The 19,840-nt window shown below is 45.1% G+C and overlaps 1 protein-coding gene across 1 annotated transcript in view; it reads left to right on the top strand.

The window, feature by feature from the left end:
• LOC115461795 (B-cell differentiation antigen CD72-like) overlaps positions 1-19,498 on the top strand; it is a 59,222-nt gene extending 39,724 nt beyond the window's left edge. Inside the window, exons 5-6 of the mRNA XM_030191839.1 lie at positions 964-1,027; positions 18,982-19,498. Of these exons, the coding sequence (XP_030047699.1) occupies positions 964-1,003 (40 nt within the window). The 3' untranslated portion in view covers positions 1,004-1,027; positions 18,982-19,498. The remainder of the gene's footprint in view (positions 1-963; positions 1,028-18,981) is intronic.
• Positions 19,499-19,840: the final 342 nt, after the last annotated feature.

Here is a 19,840-nt window from a genome sequence, read left to right on the forward strand (position 1 = left end):
GGGACAACTTTAGAGGGGTAAGGAAGGGTAGGGAGGGAAGATGGGGGAAGGGGACACTGAGGTCTAGGTAGGGGGAGGTAGGTTGGGAGTTATTGGGGGGAAAAATGTGACGATCAATGTTTTTGTCATGATTATCGGTCATCTATCTGTTCATGTTGTGTTCTGTATATGACTTACGAATATTGTATTGTTTATACTGAGTCATCAATAAAATTGTTAAAAAGTAAATACAAGACCTCCTATGCATCCAGTTTCTCCTTTTTGGGTAGCCAGCTTTGGAACGCTCTGCCAAGATCCATCTGAACAATCAACGACCATCTACCATTCAGAAAAATGTTGAAGACCCATCTCTTCAAGGAAGCTTACCCTAATGACCCAACTTAACTTTTTAAGTCCACCCACATGATTCCTGCCCCAACGATTATTATACCTTTGACCATGTCTCACAATCTCCTTATGCTCATTCCTCAATCTCTTCCTCTCCATCCTTCCTACTCCTTATCCCTCCCAATCTCTTCTCCTTTTGCTCATCCTATCTGTGTTTACCTCTCCATGCTCAATTTACATATCCTCAAAACCCCACTACTACTATGTTTACTACAACTTGTAACATTCTCCTTCAAGACTTTGTAATTCTATTTACTATGTAAGCCGCATTGAACCTGCTATGTGTGGGAAAGAGCGGGGTACAAATGTAATTAATAATAATAATAATAGATAACCTGTTTGTAGCCAAATTTGAACAACTGCTGGCACTGAATATTTGGTTATATGTTTAAATGCTGACCATGGAATCTGAATATTGACCTGCTTGAGAGTAGTGTAGCAATTCAACCTAAAAAAAAAATTGAAAAATGCCTCAAATATTACCACATTAGGAACACTAAACTCATTTCTTAATGCATAGTAAAAGGGCTCCTAAGTGATGGTTTATTGTATAAAATGTTTTTCTTTCATTCGCAGGGCCTATGGCCAACGTTCTTGTCAACAATGTCTTTCATGAATGAAATTTGTACCAAGGATTTTGGTAAGTCCACTTTCTTTAGCATTTCCAACAAATTGTTTTCTTATGCATTATTCTATGTTATAGAAACATGACGGCAGATAAAGGCCATATGACCCATCCAGTCTGCCCATCCTCTGTAACCCCTAATTCTTCCTGTTCCTAAGCGATCCCACATGCTTATCCCATGCCTTTTTAGTTATCCTATACTGTTTATTGTAAGCCACATTGAACTCAAACTTGTTTGGGATAATGTGGGATATACCGTATTTTTCGGACTATAAGACGCACCGGACCATAAGACGCACCTAGGTTTTAGAGGAGGGAAATAGGAAAAAAAAAATTTTCCTCTTTCCCTCCTCTAAAACCTAGGTGCTCCGGTGCGTCTTGTCCGGGTTTTGGACCTCCGTTGTGTACTTACAGGATTCCATGTTCCCTGGTGGTCTAGTGACGACGGGGCAGGAAAGAGCCCCCTCTTTCCTGCCCATCGCGCTGCTCTCCGTGCTTCTCAATGCTTTCTGATGGTCTCGGCGATATTCAAAATGGCCGCCGAGAATCTCAGCGGCCATTTTGAATCTCGCCGAGACCGTCAGAAAGCATTGAGAAGCACGGAGAGCAGCGCGATGGGCAGGAAAGAGGGGGCTCTTTCCTGCCCCGACGTCACTAGACCACCAGGGAACATGGAATCCTGTAAGTACTACTACTACTATTTAGCATTTCTATAGCGCTACAAGGCATACGCAGCGCTGTACAAACATAGAAGAAAGACAGTCCCTGCTCAAAGAGCTTACAATCTAATAGACAAAAAATAAATAAAGTAAGCAAATCAAATCAATTAATGTGAACGGGAAGGAAGAGAGGAGGGTAGGTGGAGGCGAGTGGTTACAAGTGGTTACGAGTCAAAAGCAATGTTAAAGAGGTGGGTTTTCAGTCTAGATTTAAAGGTGGCCAAGGATGGGGCAAGACGTAGGGGCTCAGGAAGTTTATTCCAGGCGTAGGGTGCAGCGAGACAGAAGGCGCGAAGTCTGGAGTTGGCAGTACTGGAGAAGGGAACAGATAAGAAGGATTTATCCATGGAGCGGAGTGCACGGGAAGGGGTGTAGGGAAGGACGAGTGTGGAGAGATACTGGGGAGCAGCAGAGTGAGTACATTTATAGGTTAGTAGAAGAAGTTTGAACAGGATGCGAAAACGGATAGGGAGCCAGTGAAGGGTCTTGAGGAGAGGGGTAGTATGAGTAAAGCGACCCTGGCGGAAGATGAGACGGGCAGCAGAGTTTTGAACCGACTGGAGAGGGGAGAGGTGACTAAGTGGGAGGCCAGCAAGAAGCAGATTGCAGTAGTCTAAACGAGAGGTGACAAGGGTGTGGATGAGGGTTTTGGTAGAGTGCTCGGAAAGAAAGGGGCGGATTTTACGGATGTTGTAAAGAAAGAAACGACAGGTCTTGGCGGACTGCTGGATATGAGCAGAGAAGGAGAGAGAAGAGTCAAAGATGACCCCAAGGTTTCGAGCTGAGGAGACAGGGAGAATGAGAGAGCCATCAACAGAAATAGAAAACGGGGGGAGCGGGGAGGTGGGTTTGGGGGGGAAAATGAGAAGCTCGGTTTTGGTCATATTTAATTTCAGGTGGCGTTGAGACATCCAGGCAGCAATGTCAGACAAGCACGCTGAAACTTTGGTTTGGATGCAAGGTGAGATATACACAACGGAGGTCCAAAAACGCTACCTTCGGACTATAAGACGCACCCCCCATTTTTCTCCCAAATTTTGGGGGAAAAAAGTGCGTCTTATAGTCCGAAAAATACGGTAAATGTCACAAATAAATAAATAAATATACTCATGGGCAGATGATCAGAAAGGAGCTAACAAGGAATCCTTCAGAAAATGCTAAATATGAAAAAGCTGCTGCAGAGAAATGCGGCTCCCTTTTAGTATTCAATAAAACCTGGTCTCCTATACTCGATTACTCATCCAGTTAATATTAATTATTATAATCTATGCAAATATAAATGAGTACTAATTACATATATATATATATATATATATATATATATATATATATATATATATATATATATATATATATATATATATATATAATTTCTTATCTCCACCTCTAACATTTAGTAATATGCTTATTCCTATAGATATACAATACCTGTAATGAAACAGAATCAGGGATCCTAGAGTTGATGTAAACAATGTCTATAATTCTTCTACAAGTCAGTGTACATAATCAAACTTGTTAAACTATTATTAAGTCTCTGGTACTTAATTTCCTTTCTTTTTGTTATATAAAAATTAATAAAAATGATTGAACAAAAAAAAAAAAAAAGAAAATGGAAGAAGGAACCGAATGAGGAAAATAAGAAGTGGCATAAGGAATGTCAAGTCAGATGCAAAGCACTGATAAGAAAGGCAAAGAGGGATTTTGAAAGAAAGATAGCGATAGAGGCGAAAACTGATAGTAAAATTTTTTTTTAGATATGTTAAAAGCAGGAAACCGGCAAAAGAATTGGTTGCCCGCTGGGTGACCGGGGTGTAAAAGGGGCGATCAAGGAAGACAGACAAAGAAAAAGCAGAAAAACTAAATGAGTTCTTTGCTTCGGTCTTCACCAAGGAAGATTTGGGTGGGATACCGGTGTCGGACAGGGTATTCGAAGATGAAGAATCGGAAAAAAATATTGAAATATCTGTAAATCTGGAAGACGTAATGGAGCATTTCTGCAAACTAAAGAGTAGCAAATCTCTTGGATCGGATGGTATTCACTCTAGGGTACTGATAGAACTAAAAAATGAGCTGGCAGAGCTACTGTTATTGATTTGTAATTTATCCTTAAAATTGAGCATGGTACTGGAAGATTGGAGGGTGGCCAATGTAACGCCAATATTTAAAAAAGATTCCAGAGGAGACCCGGGAAATTATAGACCGGTGAGTCTGACGTCGGTGCCGGGCAAAATGGTAGAAACTATAATCAAGAACAAAATTACAGAGCACATTCAAAAGCATGGACTAATGGGACAAAGTCAACATGGATTTAGTGAAGGGAAGTCTTGCCTCACCAATCTGCTGCATTTCTTTGAAGGGGTAAACAAACATGTGGACAACGGTGAGCCGGTTGATATTGTGTATCTAGATTTTCAGAAGGCGTTTGATAAGGTCCCTCATGAAAGACTACAGAGGAAATTAGAGGGACATGGGATCGGAGGTAGTGTCTTACTGTGGATTAAAAACTGGTTGAAAGATAGGAAACAGAGAGTAGGACTAAAAGGCCAATATTTGCAATGGAGAAGGGTAGTTAGCGGGGTCCCTCAGGGATCGGTGCTGGGACGTCTGCTTTTTAACATATTCATAAATTACCTAGAAATGGGGGTAACTAGTGAGGTAATCAAATTTGCCGATGACACAAAGTTATTCAAAGTAGTCAAATCGCGGGAAGATTGTGAAAAACTACAAGAGGACCTTACGAGACTTGGAGACTGGGCGTCTAAATGGCAGATGACGTTTAATGTGAACAAGTGCAAAGTGATGCATGTGGGAAAGAGGAACCCAAACTATAACTACGTCATGCAAGGTTCAGCGTTGGGAGTCATGGACCGAGAAAGGGATCTAGGTGTCATCGTAGATGATACGTTGAAAACTTCTACTCAATGTGCTGCCGCGGCTAGGAAAGCAAATCGAATGTTGGGTATCATTAGGAAAGGGATGGAAAACAAAAATAAGGATATTATTCTGCCATTGTATTGCTCCATGGTGTGACCACACCTTGAGTATTTTGTTCAATTCTGGTCGCCACACCTCAAAAAAGACATAGTGGAATTGGAAAAGGTGCAGAGAAGGGCGACAAAGATGATACAGGGGATGGGACGACCTCCCTATTAGGTTAGGCTGAAGAGGCTGGGGCTCTTCAGCTTGGAGAAAAGGCGGCTGAGGGGAGATATGATAGAGGTCTGAAAATAACAAGAAGCAGCATAAGGAGTGTCAAAGCAAATGCAAGGCGCAGATAAAGAAGGCCAAGAGGGATTACGAAAAAAAGATAGCATTAGAGGCAACAAAACATAGCAAACATTTTTTCGGTATATTAAAAGCAGGAAGCAGGCAAAAGAATCGGTTGGGCCGCTGGATGACCGAGGGGTAAAAGGGGCGATCAAGGAAGATAAAGACGTAGCAGAGAGATTGAATGACTTTTTTGCTTCGGTCTTCACCGAGGAAGATTTGGTTGGGATACCGGTGTCAGAAATGGTATTTCAAGCGGACGAGTCAGAGAAAGGCTACAGAGGAAATTGGAGGGTCATGGGATAGGAGGAAATGTCCTATTGTGGATTAAAAACTGGTTGAAGGATAGGAAACAGAGAGTGGTGTTAAATGGGCAGTATTCACAATGGAGAAGGGTAGTTAGTGGGGTTCCTCAGGGGTCTGTGCTAGGACCGCTGCTTTTTAATATATTTATAAATGATTTAGAGATGGGAGTAACTAGCGAGGTAATTAAATTTGCTGATGACACAAAGTTAATCAAAGTCGTTAACTCATGACAGGATTGTGAAAAATTACAGAAGGACCTTACGAGACTGGGAGACTGGGCGGCTAAATGGCAGATGACGTTTAATGTGAGCAAGTGCAAGGTGATGCATGTGGAAAAAAAGAACCCAAATTATAGCTATGTCATGCAAGGTTCCACGTTAGGAGTTATGGACCAAGAAAGGGATCTGGGTATCGTCGTCAATAATACACTGAAACCTTCTGCTCAGTGTGCTGCTGCAGATAGGAAAGCAAATAGAATGTTGGGTGTTATTAGGAAAGAAATGGAAAACAGGTGTGAGGATGTTATAATGCCATTGTATCGCTCCATGGTGCGACCGCACCTTGAGTATTGTGTTCAATTCTGGTCGCCACATCTCAAGAAAGATATAGTAGAATTGGAAAAAGTGCAGCGAAGGGCAACTAAAATGATAGCGGGGATGGGACGACTTCCCTATGAAGAAAGACTAAGGAGGCTAGGGCTTTTCAGCTTGGAGAAGAGACGGCTGAGGGGAGACATGATAGAGGTATATAAAATAACGAGTGGAGTGGAACAGGTGTATGAAAAGCGTTTGTTCACGCTTTCCAAAAATACTAGGACTAGGGGGCATGCGATGAAACTACAGTGTAGTAAATTTAAAACAAATCAGAGAAATGTTTTCTTCACCCAACGCGTAATTAAACTCTGGAATTCGTTGCCGGAGAACGTGGTGAAGGCAGTAAGCTTAGCAAAGTTTAGTGGAGGAATGGCCTAGTGGTTAGGGTGGTGGACTCTGGTCCTGGGGAACTGAGTTCGATTCCCACTTCAGGCACAGGCAGCTCCTTGTGACTCTGGGCAAGTCACTTATCCCACCATTGCCCCAGGTACAATAAGTAGCTGTATATGTAAGCCGCATTGAGCCTGCCATGAGTGGGAAAGCGCGGGGTACAAATGTAACCAAAAAAAATGGGTTAGACGGTTTCCTAAAGGACAAGCCCATAAACCACTACTAAATGGACTTGGGAAAAATCCACAATTCCGGGAATAACATGTATAGAATGTTTGTACGGTTGGGAAGCTTGCCAGGTGCCCTTGGCCTGGATTGGCCGCTGTTGTGGACAGGTTGCTGGGCTTGATGGACCCTTGGTCTTTTCCCAGTGTGGCATTACTTATGTACTTATATAAGATAATGAGTGGAATGGAAAGGGTCGATGTGGAGCGTCTGTTTACGCTTTCCAAAAATACTAGGACAAGGGGGCATGTGATGAAACTGCAGTGTGGTAAATTTAAAACGAATCGGAGGAAACTTTTCTTCACTCAACGCGTAGTTAAACTCTGGAATTCGCTGCCGGAAAAGGTGGTTAAGGCAGTTAACTTAGCGGACTTCAAAAAAGGGTTGGACGGCTTCCTGGAGGGAAAAGCCATAGAATGTTATTGAATGGACGATGGAATAATACAGTATTTCTAGGATGGGCGGGACAAATTGCTTGTTCTTTTGGCCGTTGTCGGTGACAGGGTGCTGGGCTCGATGGACCCTTGCTCTGTCCCAGCATGGCGATGCTTATGTACTTATGTACTTCCCAAGGATCAGCGAGCAGCATGCCAAACATTGGCTCGCTGTCTGCAGCAAACCCTATGCTATCTTGGAGCTAGCGTTACGGTTTGCAGACAATTGGGGAGGAATGGTGAGCTCTGTACAGCATGCATTTGCATGCTAGCAGGCCTCCCCCCATTCCCCCCAATACAAACCCCCCCACAGAAGCCCCCCCTCAGGAACCCCGACTCCCAGCAAGCGACATGGGAGCTGGAGGTCTGCCAGACCTCCAGTCTTCCTGACCCCCCCCCCCCTCCCCGACCCAAGTTCAGGGGGCTGGATATCCGATGGGTCTCCAGACCCCAAACACCCTTTGCAGCCCCCCCCCCCCAAAAGCCCTGGTGACCCAGCAGGCTGCAAATCAACTTTCCCCCCAACCTGGTGGTCTAGCGGCCCTCTTCCCCACCCCCCTTACCTTTGTTGGAGGAGGGCAGTACACTCCTTCTTCTTCCAGGCATGCTCAGGCACAATCCTCCTGCACTTTACCCTATGATCAGAGATAATAGCATGCATAAATTTGCATGCTACTATCTCTGATCATAGGGGCAGCAAAGCCCCACGCTGTTCCAGTGCTCTTTTTAGAGCGCTGTTTGGAAGAGCGCGGGGCTTTCGATCATCTCGGCATGAGTGTCATAGATAGCTCTGGTCAGAAGCATAAAAAAGCAACAACAAAGAAACTGCTTCAGATTTTCAGAAGTGTAACTTACCAACAACAAAATATATTGGACCCAAGTTGTGAGCTGAATTAAACCTGGATATTTAATGGCATTTAATATCTCGATCAGGATGGACAGCCAGAAGTTAACTGTGCACCTGCTGATATTCAGAACAGCATTTTATCAAATTCCATGGCGGTGCATTTGTGTGTAAGAACTACAGAATGAGACAGGGACAAAATTTGTCCCTGTCCCTACCCCATCCCTGTGGGTTCTGTCTCCGTCCCCGTTCTGTCCCCATCCCTGCCCCATGGGCTTTGTTCTTATCTGCAGAAATCTTAAACACTTATGATTTTATATTTAAATCTTTTTTTATTAAAGTATAAAAAGGAACAATATGCTGTGAAACAGTTGTGTATAAATTGCAACCACCACCCTCTACCCTTCCAACCCCAACAATAGCTGATTTCTACTACCCCAAGGATTCCTAATCCACCCTGTTAAAATGTCCAAGGGTACAAAATACAACCCTTTCTGTATGACCAAGAGGGGAGAAATATGCCCTATGACGCACCGTTATGATTGTTTAATAAGTCATCAACAATCTCAGGATTCAGTCTAGCTCTGCTGTCTTCCACAGTCCCTCTTGCAACAGAAGATGTCTTCTTAGAAGATGTGCTGGTAGCAGGAATAGACAGGATCCCCCAGGCAAATTTTGCTAGTTGTGGCCAGCATGTTTGCTTGTTTTAACAAAAAATACAAATGTTATTGTCTGCATCAATCAAACATAAATAACAGTCCAGTTCATTAATAGACTTCAAAGTACAAAGTGACACGGGGACAAAGTTTGTCTCTGTCTCCATCCCCACAGTCACCGCGGGTCCCTGGCCCCGTGTCACTGTATAATAAGAACGCACATTGACATGGCAGTATGTAATTCTATATGTGCTGTGTGTACGTGTTCTCAGGGGAATAGTTTGGGCAGAGCAGAGTCCAGTTTCATATTTGTGTACATCTCGGAGCTGCTGTAAATGTGTCTGTCAGCTCCTGCCCAATTAAATCATGCTCAGCATCCCAGCTGTGGATACTCAGCTGCACTTAACCAGTCAGTATCGCTGAATATTGGGTCTGACCACCGCAGTACTGTCCGGTAAGAACCTGGGTAGTCCATGGGCAGAGCTGGCACTTAACCAGTTAGCAGTGATATTCAGTCAGCTAACTGGTTAAGTAAATGGATACAGTTAGAATATGGTTTATACCTGCCTCAAGAGATTTAAAAATTAACTCCTTAAGTGGAGAGTGAAGGCAATTGTCTGTTCGCATGATAGGACCAGGAGTTTGTTTAGACTGACTAGCTAGGCCTCTAATTCATGCTTAAGCTGTAAAGTCCACCCAAAGTACTGAAAGAGTACTTGATAAATCAAATCACTCTGAGGTCACTTCACTTGGCTCCATATCTGTTTCCGCATTCAATTCAAACTTCTCTTACTGACCTATAAGTGCATTCACTCTACCGCTCCCCAATACCTCTCCACTCTTCTCTCTCCCTACGCCTCCCCTCGGGTACTCCATTCTGTGGATAAATCTCTCTTGTCTGTCCCCTTCTCCTCTACTGCTAATTCCAGACTTCGTTCCTTTTATCTCGCAGCACCTCACGCCCGGAATAGACTTCCCAAACCTGTACGTCTAGCCCCGTCTTTGGCCACTCTAAGTCCAGGCTAAAAGCCCACCTCTTTGACACTGCTTTTGACCCCTAACCACTTGCCCTGTACCCTTTCATCCCCACCTCTTGAATTCCCTTACCTCTTAGTTGTTCTGTCTGTTTGTCTGTCCTATTTAGATTGTGAGCTCTTTGAGTAGGGACTGTCTTTCGTGTATGGTGTACAACGCTGCGTATGCCTTGTAGCGCTATAGAAGTGATAAGTACTAGTAGTAGGTCACAGATGAATATCCATTCTTTCCCCCTCCCCCACCCCCATCCCCTCCCCAAAAGGTTTCTATGAGGAAGCATAGAATACATTATAGGGAGTTATCAGAATAGGACTGCCTCCTGCTCAAAAACCTCCTGCTGACAGGGCCAGACCTGAATATTCGATGATACTTACCTAGGTAGTGCCAGAGCAGTCCAGGAATTGAGCCAGGAATTCCTAGTTAACAACAATATTCAATCCAAAGTTAGGACAGCAAAAAGGCCGTCCTAACATTAGCCTGGCAGTTACCCTGTTACTGTCTGAATATCATAGACACACAGTAGAAGACTGTCATGAAATGACTAGCCACCGACCTGGGGTTCAACCGTGGCAACAGTGGGTCTATCCCCAGCACTTGCTGCTTGTGCTTTACACTAGCACCCCCCTCCCACCAACTGGGTCACAACCGCCTCTGGGAGAATCTCCTGCTCTCAAATTATCCCCAGTGATTTCTAGGTTTGTGAGGCAACACTCCCAGTGGTCCCACAGTTCCCAGAAAACATTCACAGACCCAACACACAAACCACCAGGATTCTATATCAGTCCAGACAGACAGAGACAATAAAAAAGTATTTATTGTCTTAAAAATTGAACAATAAACAAAATAAAAAGGTGCCATCAGCAATCAATAACAGGTCTTTTGAGCTTGGGCTGTCTTTCTTCTTCATGTTCAATTGTAAAGCGCTGCGTACGACTGGTAGCGCTATAAAAGTGATTTATAGTAGTATAGTAGTAGTAGTAACTGAAATATGGCTCAATTATAACACTAACTAAACATTTGTATACTGTCTAAACAGTACTTGGGAAGATCAGGATACATAACTGTTCACAGTGCCTCAGCAAAGAGATCTGTCTCTCTTTTCTCCCTGGATAAGCAACAGCCAGCAACTACTGGGTAATTTCAAACTCCAGGCCAATTAGAGCCCAGTCAACAAGTTTTTAAAAGTATACTGCTCACAGTACTGTAGATTCATTTCTTCACTGAGTGAAACTAAAAGAGGGCATGCAATTTTCTATAACAGCTTTAACATAAAACATGCACCACCTGCTGGCCAAACTAGAGAAATGCACATCAAGATTTAATAAAGGCAATTTTTACAGGTTTAAAACACAATGTTCTGTCACAAAGTAAAAAAAAAAAAAAAAAGGCAAAATAACTGCAATAGGGATGACCAAAAGAAATTGGATGGGAAACCAGCTACATAGTAGATGACGGCAGACAAAGACCAGTATGGTCCATCCAGTCTGTTTAGCAAAAACTTTATTACATAAATTATGATGATACTTCATATGTGTACCTGATTTTGATTTGTCCTTGTTATGTTCAGGGCATAGACTGTAGAGGTCTGCCCAGCACTGTCCTTGTTCTAAAACTTCTGAAGTTGTCATCAAAGCCCCTGAAAACTCCCTGCCCTCCCTCCCTCTCCTCCAAGTTCCCGAGTTCCAGGTCCCCCTTCCTCCCTCCTTCTCCTCCCCTCCAAGTTTCATGCCCCCCTCTCTTCTCCGAGTTCCAGACCCCTGCGCCTCCCTCCCTCTCTCTCTCCCCCCTTGAGTGGCAGCCCGACCTACGTTGCCCGCCCTCTTCTCCCAGTCCTCTGCCTGCCCCTCGCCTTCCTACGTGCTGGCCTGAATTTAAAAGTTCTTACCTTGGGGGTCCGGCGGCAGCAGTAAAAGTTGAGCAGGCACAGTGCTTCAGCCTGCCTTCCCTTCTCTCTCAGCTCTGCCTTTGGTCCCGCCCTCATTTCCTGTTTCCGGAAGGGCGGGATGCGTGCTGGTTTTCATTTTGCTGCACATCCATTTTCCACCCTCCCCCCCCCCAAAAAAACCCCACAACCCTTTTTCCAGTCATGGTGAAGAAATGGTGCAGTGCGCGTCCAATACACGCATCCACGCTACCGCAGGCCACTTTTTTGGCGCAGCTTTGTAAAAGGGCTCCAGCGTGCTAACATTAGAGCAAACTAAAGTGTTTATCACCCAATTAAAAATATAGGGCCAGATTTTATACACGGCACCTAAATAATCCACGCGGTAAACATTTATGCCTAAGCATATTCTATATGTGATGCCTAGATTTAGGCACGGCATAATTATTTATTTATTTTGCTGCATTTATATCCCACATTTTCCCACCTATTGGCTTACAATATGATACAACTACAATCACATTGATGGAATAGAAACTCAGAGTATATATAGCAGATATGGTGTACAGGAATATTATGGCAGTCACATTAACGGAGAAGAATTTCAGAATTGTTGCTATTATAGAATACGCTTTAGTTGATAATTCCAGTGCCTAAAACTACGAGTGTCCGTTTATACCAAGGAAAACGTGGCATTATTATTATTACATTACATTTGTACCCCGCGCTTTCCCACACATCGCAGGCTCAATGCGGCTTAAACAGTAACAATGAACATACAATTTGTAGTGAATGTAATAATCATGAGGTTGACGGAAGTACGTTGAACTTAGGAGAAATTAGGGGTAGAATTAAATACAACATAGGAGGAATTGGTATAGAAGGAAATGGGCGTTAGGAGGTAGGCGTAAGAAGATGGAGAGGAATAGATGGAGAGGAGAAGATTAGGGGCAGCAATAAGGGTTATGGAAAACATGACAGGTATAAACAAATGTTGATAAGGATCATGTGGACGCGCTTTTCTGAAGGGCAAAAGGTCGTTGATTGTTCGGATTGGTCTTGGAAGAGCATTCCAAAGTTGGCTACCCAGAAAGGAAAAATCGGATGCATAGAAGGATTTGTACTTGACACCTTTGCAGTTGGGAAGGTGTAAATTAAGGTAAATTAAGGCATAAATCCCTGCGTGTACATTTACGCACACAGGGCTGTATTCTATAACTATGAGTGCAAAGTTAGGAATGCCCATTTCTCCGTCCATAGCCACACCCCTTTTGACAGCATGGATAAGAATTTAGATGCAGTTCATGACAGAATACTCTTAGCGTGTTTTGCTTGTAAATTCTAATTAAAGCCAATTAGTGCTCATTACTGCTTGTTACGTGATTTTAAAACATGCTGATTAACTTGTTAAGCCAATTAGGTTGCATGCGTTCTTAAAGAATACACCTGTATTTCTGCACAGATCTTTAGGCCTGCTATATAGAATCTGGCCCATAATGGTGTGATGCAGAGACATAAAATGCTTCTAAAGTGGAGGATTGTGAGATTTCTTGAACTACATGGAATGCGTGACCCGAGGCAGCGTGGCTTCACTAGTGGCAGGTTGTGCTTCAACGTGCAAAGGAAGAGAGGGACTTGGGGGTGATTGTGTCTGACGACTTTAAAGCTTTCAAACAGGTAGAAAAAGTGACGGCCAAAGCCAGAAGGATGCTTGGGTGCATAAAGAGAGGCATGACCAGCAGGAAAAAGGAGGTGGTAGTGCCGTTGTATAAGTCTCTGCTGAGGCCTCATTTGGAGCACTGCGTGCAGGTCTGGAGACCGCACCTATGGAAAGATATAAACAGGATGGATTCAGTCTAGAGGGCGGCTACAAAATTAGTAACCGGTCTTGAATGCAAAAATTATAGGGACAGGCTTATGAACCTCAACATGCAGTGGCGGTCCTAGGGGGGGGGGGGGTGCCGCGCACAGGTTACTTCCTGTTCCGGGGCAGAGAAGAAGCATGGAACAACGGAGGACAGGCGCGCGCGGCACCCCCCCCCAGCGGCATGCACCCGGGGAGGTTCCTTCACGGGGGGTGTCCTTTCGCCGGGGGGGGGGGTCCGCACTCCATCCGGGGGGGGGGGCACTGCACCCGGGGGGCGGGGCGCATTGGCGATCCGCCCTGGGTGTCAGCCCCCCTAGGAACGCCACTGTCAACATGTATACGCTGGAAGAGAGGAGGGAGAGAGGAAACATGATAGAAACGTTTAAATATCTCAAGCGCATTTATGTACAGGAAGAGAGCCTTTTTCAAATGAAGGAGAGCTCTGGAATGAGGGGGCATATGACAAAGTTAAGAGGGAATAGGCTTAGGAGTAACCTGAGGAAGTATTATTTCACAGAAAGGGTGGTGGAGGCGTGGAATGGCCTCCCGGTGGAGGTGGTGGAGTCTAGAACTGTTCCAGAATTTAAAAAGGCATGGGATAAGCATGTGGGATCGCTTAGGAACAGGAAGAATTAGGGGTTACAGAGGATGGGCAGACTGGATGGGTCATATGGCCTTTATCGGCCGTCATGTTTCTATGTTTCTATGATAGAATACTGGAGAAATGCTATGTGACAGTGAAACTGGATTAAAAGTGTTATAAACGCAAAGAGCATTGTGTTATGAAAATACTAGTAAAAGAGGCCCGTTTCTGAGCAAATGAAGCGGGCACTAGCAAGGTTTTCGTCGGCAACACCCCCCCCCCCCCGCCAACCCCTTCGTTGTTGTGGCATTGCTCCGCCCTCAAGGTCATGACGTTTGACGTGAGGGCGGGGCCCATAGCGATTTCCCACCCCCCTCCGCCTCCCTGCCAACCCCTTTGTTGTTCTGGCCTTGCTCCGCCCTCGAGGGCGGTGCCCATAGCGATTTCCCACCCACCCCCGCCTCCCTCCCTGCCAACCCCTTTCGTTGTTCTGCCATTGCTCCGCCCTCGAGGGCGGAGCCCGGAGCGATTTTGGTGGCTTCACCACCATGAACCTTCGAACCTTTTTGAAGGAAGTCAGGGCTTGGCTTCACTGACGTCACTGTCTTCAGAACGTTGAGAGTGAGTTTTATATATATAGATAATAAGGAAACTTACTGGCAAATAAAGGAGCAATCGCTAAATGCTATGGGGCCCTTTTATAACCTGCAGTAGTGAGGGCACGTGTATTGGACTCACGCTGGACTATTTCTCCAGCGAATCTGGAAAAAAAAAAGGAGGGTATTTTTGAGCCAGGAAATGGATGTGCGACAAAATGAAAACCAGTGCGCGTCTATTTACAGCCTGAGCCCTTAACGCCACCCATTGACTTAGCAGTAAGGGCTCATGCAGTAACCGTCCAGCGCACTCCAACTGCCAATTGCCGCCGGGAATGCCCCCGCAGTAGAAAATAGCAAATTCTTTTCTACCGTGGATTTTCAGCACGCGACAAACTCAGAATTACCGCCAGATGCACGCACTAGCTGGGTGGGGTACCCGGTCAAAATAACCCCGACAAAAAAACTCCAAACAAAAAAAGCTCCCGACATAATAGTCCCTGACAGCCACTGTCAAAACGGTCTGCCCACAATATAACCCTTGACAAGTCAGCCCCCCCGACAAAAAGGCCCGATCAGGCTGCCCAGAATATGGCACTGCATTTTTTTCCTAATAATCTTACCTTGCCAAAGAGGATAAGGTTGGTAAGACTATGAAAATGGTGACAGTATTGTTTTGGTTTGGTTTTTTTTAGCATGTTGATGGAAGAATAGTTTCTTTAAATAGCAGAACAGATCATGAATACCAGTTTGTAGCTATAGAATTTTGTTTAATTATATATGCTTTATGCAACTAAATGCTGGTAGGAGTCTTGATCAATAAAGATTTCAGTTGTAGTATATTATATTTTTTTGTGATGTTATTTTTTCTTAGGGGGCTGTTTTGTTAAGGGGCCATTTTATTTTGTTAGGGTGTGAAATGTCGAGGGTTATTTTGTTACAAGGCTGTTTTGTCAGGGCTTTTTTTGTCGGGGTTCTTTTTTCAGGGCTCTTATGACTGGGTGCCGCTGGGTGGTAATGCCAAGTTGACAAGCAGTGCACATGCATAGGCCCCTTACAACCTGTTAAAAAAACTGCTGAGCGAAAAGGTACCAGAAGTGGGTATGTGACTTATTTATACCACAGGATAGATGGAAATCAACTGTATAATCCTGCAAAATTTCAGCCTCAGGGATGGACTAATTATGTCTTTAAAAAATGAGAAATGTTTATCAGATTTTTAAAAAAGTAAGTTTTTCGGGAAAACGCATTTGAAAAATATTTTGAGGCTGTAGAACATGAAAAATATTAAAGCTGTGAAGAAAATTGCATCGTGCCTTTCTACTGACCCTATATAGTACACAAACCAGCTTATTTTCGAATGAGAAGGCCGGCCATTTTCCAACACAAATTGGGAGATGGCTGGCCATCTCTCAAGGCTGGCAAAATTGGCATAATTGAAAGCCGATTTTGGCTGGCCTCAACTGCAGTCCGTCGTGGAGCCGGCCAAGGGGCCGTGTCGGCGGGGTACAGAAGGCGGGATGGGGCGTGCTTAAGAGATGGCCGGCTTCACACGATAATGGAAAAAAGAAAGCCGGCCCTGACGAGCATTTGGCCAACTTTACTTGGTCCCTTTTTTTTCACAACCAAGCTTCGAAAAGGTGCCCGAACTGAGCAGATCACCACCAGAGGGAATCGGGGATAACCTCCCCTTACTCCCCCAGTGGTCACCAACCCCCTCCCACCCAAAAAATAAAAATAAAAACCTTTTTTGCCAGCCTGTATGCCAGCCTCAAATGTCATACCCAGCTTCCTGACACCAGTATGCAGGTCCCTGGAGCAGTTTTTAGTGGGTGCAGTGGACTTCAGGCAGGTGGACCCAGGCCCATCCCCCCCTACCTGTTACACTTGTGGAGGTAAATGGGAGCCCTCCAACCCCCCCCCCCAAAACCCACTGTACCCACATGTAGGTGCCCCCCTTCACCCATAAGGGCTATACTAATGGTGTAGAGTTGTGGGGAGTGGATTTTGGGGGGGATTTGGGGGGCTCAGCACCCAAGGTCTATATACCTGGGAGCTATTTTAATTTTTTTTTTTTTAATTTTTAGAAGTGCCCCCTAGGGTGCCCGGTTGGTGTCCTGGCATGTGAGGGGGACCAGTGCACTACAAATGCTGGCTCCTCCCATGACCAAATGCCTTGGATTTGGCCAGGTTTGAGATGGCCGGCCTCGGTTTTCATTATCGGCGAAAAACGATGCCAGCGCTCTCTGACATTTGGCCGGCCCCAACCGTATTATCGAAATGAAAGATGGCTGGCCATCTCGTTCGAAAATACGGTTGGCCCTGCCCCTTCACGGCGCCGTCCTTGGAGATGGGTGCCCTTAGAAATCCGGACAAATGGGCAGATTGGCAAAACCCGCCCGGTTGCCCGGACATGTCCTCAAGAGGACATGTCCGGGTAAATCCGGACATATGGTAACCCTACGATTGGCGTCCCATCTCTATTGTAAGTTTTCTTTTGCAGTTTTGATACGTTTTATTGCTCCGACAAAGGTATATTTTCATCCTTTTGATAACTTCACTTTTAAGGGTTGATGCTTATTTTCTCCATATGAATATCCTTAATTACGTTTATGATCAAGGGTATTTAAAGATATTTATTACATGGTATAGGATCCTTCAGATTCTCCTATCACCACCACACAGGCTAATATTGTGAGCCAGGCACTTTTTATGGTGGGTAGGTATTCCTCATTTGATCCACAAATTTTAATACCAATTAATACCAGTCAGATCAATATTTTTTCTTATATTTTTTCTATTTGTTTCTTTTACTTAAGCATAAGCACTTAGCTTCTATTTGTAGCGTCACCCAGGACTCCTTCATCAAGGTACTTTAAACATGCTGTTCATTCATCTCGGAGATCTCATACCGACATGAATTCACGTTTCGCAACTAGTGCTGTATCAAGGTATATCTCCTCCAGTCAACGCGGAGAAAGTTCCCCACTTCCTTATCCATATCTGTAACAATATAAACCAGATTTCCTCTCACACTGCTCTGACATTCAACACTATAACATTTACTGCACAACAAATTTGTGGATCAAATGAGGAATACCTACCCACCATAAAAAGTGCCTGGCTCACAATATTAGCCTGTGTGGTGGTGATAGGAGAATCTGAAGGATCCTATACCATGTAATAAATATCTTTAAATACCCTTGATCATAAACGTAATTAAGGATATTCTTGTGAGCTGGGTAATTCTTGCGTGATATACTATGATACCCCCTCTATTAAAATAATGACACCATATTTTTGGATTATTTTCTCCATATGGCATTTATCTGTAAGACCATTGAGCCAATGCCTCACCTTTGTAAACATAAGTTTTTTTTGGGGGGAGGGCATTCGTGTAAAGGTGTAGGTGGGCCATAGGTGTGTCACCAAGCAGTATGTGCAATTTATAGAACAGTGTCAGTTACACATGCAGGTTACCACATTTAAGCGTGCACGTGTACGCCTGCTTTTGACATGGGGTAAGTGGAGCATAACTGCTGACTTATGCTAGTCCTATAAAATAATTTGCACCTCCAACGTTCTACATCTGGATGCCTGGGTTTGTAACATCAATTCCCATTGGTCCGCCCTCGCGTCAAAATGTAATGACGTCAGAGGGCAAAACAATGAGAGGGAAGGGAATGCTGGAGGCGAGCTGACGTCAGGAGGGATGTTACGAACGGAAGCCGGCGCCAGCCAGCCAACCTGCACTGCCCGCCCTCTTCTCCCGGTCCTTTGCCTGCTCCTCGCCTTCCTGCGTGCCGCCCAGAATTTAAAAGTTCTTACCTCAGGGTCCGGCGGCAGCAGTGAAAGGCGAGCATGCACGGCAATTCAGCCTGCCTTCCCTTCTCTCTCAGCTCTGCCTCTGGTCCCGCCCTTGCGGAAACAGGAAATGAAGGCGGGACCAGAGGCAGAGCTGAGAGAGAAGGGAAGGTAGGCTGAATTGCCATGCCTGCTCGCCTTTCACTGATGCCGCCAGACCCCGAGGTAAGAACTTTTAAATTCTGGGCGGCACGCAGGAAGGCGAGGAGCAGGCAAAGGACCGGGAGAAGAGGGCGGGCAGTGCAGGTTGGGCTAGCACTTGGAGGAGAGAGAGGGAGGGGGGCCTGGAACTCAGAGGAGAGGGAGGGAGGGGTCCTGGAACTCGGAGGGGCTTGGAACTCGGAGGAGAGGGAGGGAGGGGAGCCTGAAACTTGGAAGAGAGAGAGGGGGGCCTGGAACTTGGAGGAGAGAGAGGGAGGGAAGGAGGGGGCTAGAACTCGGAGGACAGGGGGGGAGGGAGGGGGCCAAGCTGGAACTCGGAGGATAACATTGCTAGCGCCCGTTTCATTTGTGTGAGAAACGGGCCTTCTTTACTAGTATTCTATAATCCATTTGGCACAGAAATTTAGCATTCTAGAATACTAGAATAGTGCTCAGATTTTTTGCACCTAAATTTTAGCGTTCTCTGAGGTCCTGCGCTGCCTTCTTTTTTTTTACCTCTAACATTTTGCACTGAGCCACTCTCTAAATGTCCATGTCTTTTTATAGGGCTGTCCCCGGTGTATCACCTTTTGTGCAGCTGAAGCCTGAACCACTTTGACTAGACCAAGAACCAAACTGTCATGGTTGCCGAATGTTCCCTGCATTTCTACAGTGACTGCCAGCTCAAGGACACACTGGCATTCCAAAGAGCATCTGCACTTCATTTGTGGGTGTGAAGTTGGTAACGAGACTGATTTACACCAGCATAAGTATGAGATAGGACTTGTAGGCCTCCTTTGGTCGGAGGCGACTCTAGCAGGGAGCGTGTCTGAAACAACTATGGACCTCATTATTCTCCTGGCCTGCTAGACAGGAGAAATGCGTGATCTGATTGGGCTAAAACAGTCCCCTGAGGACAGTGGACAGTGGATAGAAGTCTGGTACCAGACTTTGTGAACAAAGACAGAAGAGATTTGGCATGAGACCAGAGCAGACACACATCTGATAGATCTGGAGAGAGACTGTCTCTCTGTCCCTTTTAAGTACTGAGCTTCTGTGTACACCAGCATTATAAAGAAGTACAAGATGCAGGGCTTTTTTTTGAGGGGGTACTTGGGGGTACTGAGTACCGGCACCTTTTCTGTTGTCTGCTAAAATTGACCCATGGACCCCAAGTTTTAATGAAAGAGCTCAGGCTTTACACACCAATTCTGCCTTGTCATACAATCTGTGACCGGTTGCAGGGGGCTTGGCTATTGTGGGATGGGTCCCTCAGTGATTACCCCACCCCTGAAGAGTGGCCTAGCATTTGAGCACCGGCATCTTTTTTACTAGGAAACTAGTAAAAAAGCCCCGTTTCTGATGCAAATGAAACTAGCAAGGTTTTCTTCTGTGTGCATGTGGGAGTGTGTGTGTCCCTGCCCTC

This window comes from Microcaecilia unicolor, chromosome 2 (genome assembly GCF_901765095.1).
Source record: "Microcaecilia unicolor chromosome 2, aMicUni1.1, whole genome shotgun sequence".
NCBI lineage: Eukaryota > Metazoa > Chordata > Amphibia > Gymnophiona > Siphonopidae > Microcaecilia > Microcaecilia unicolor.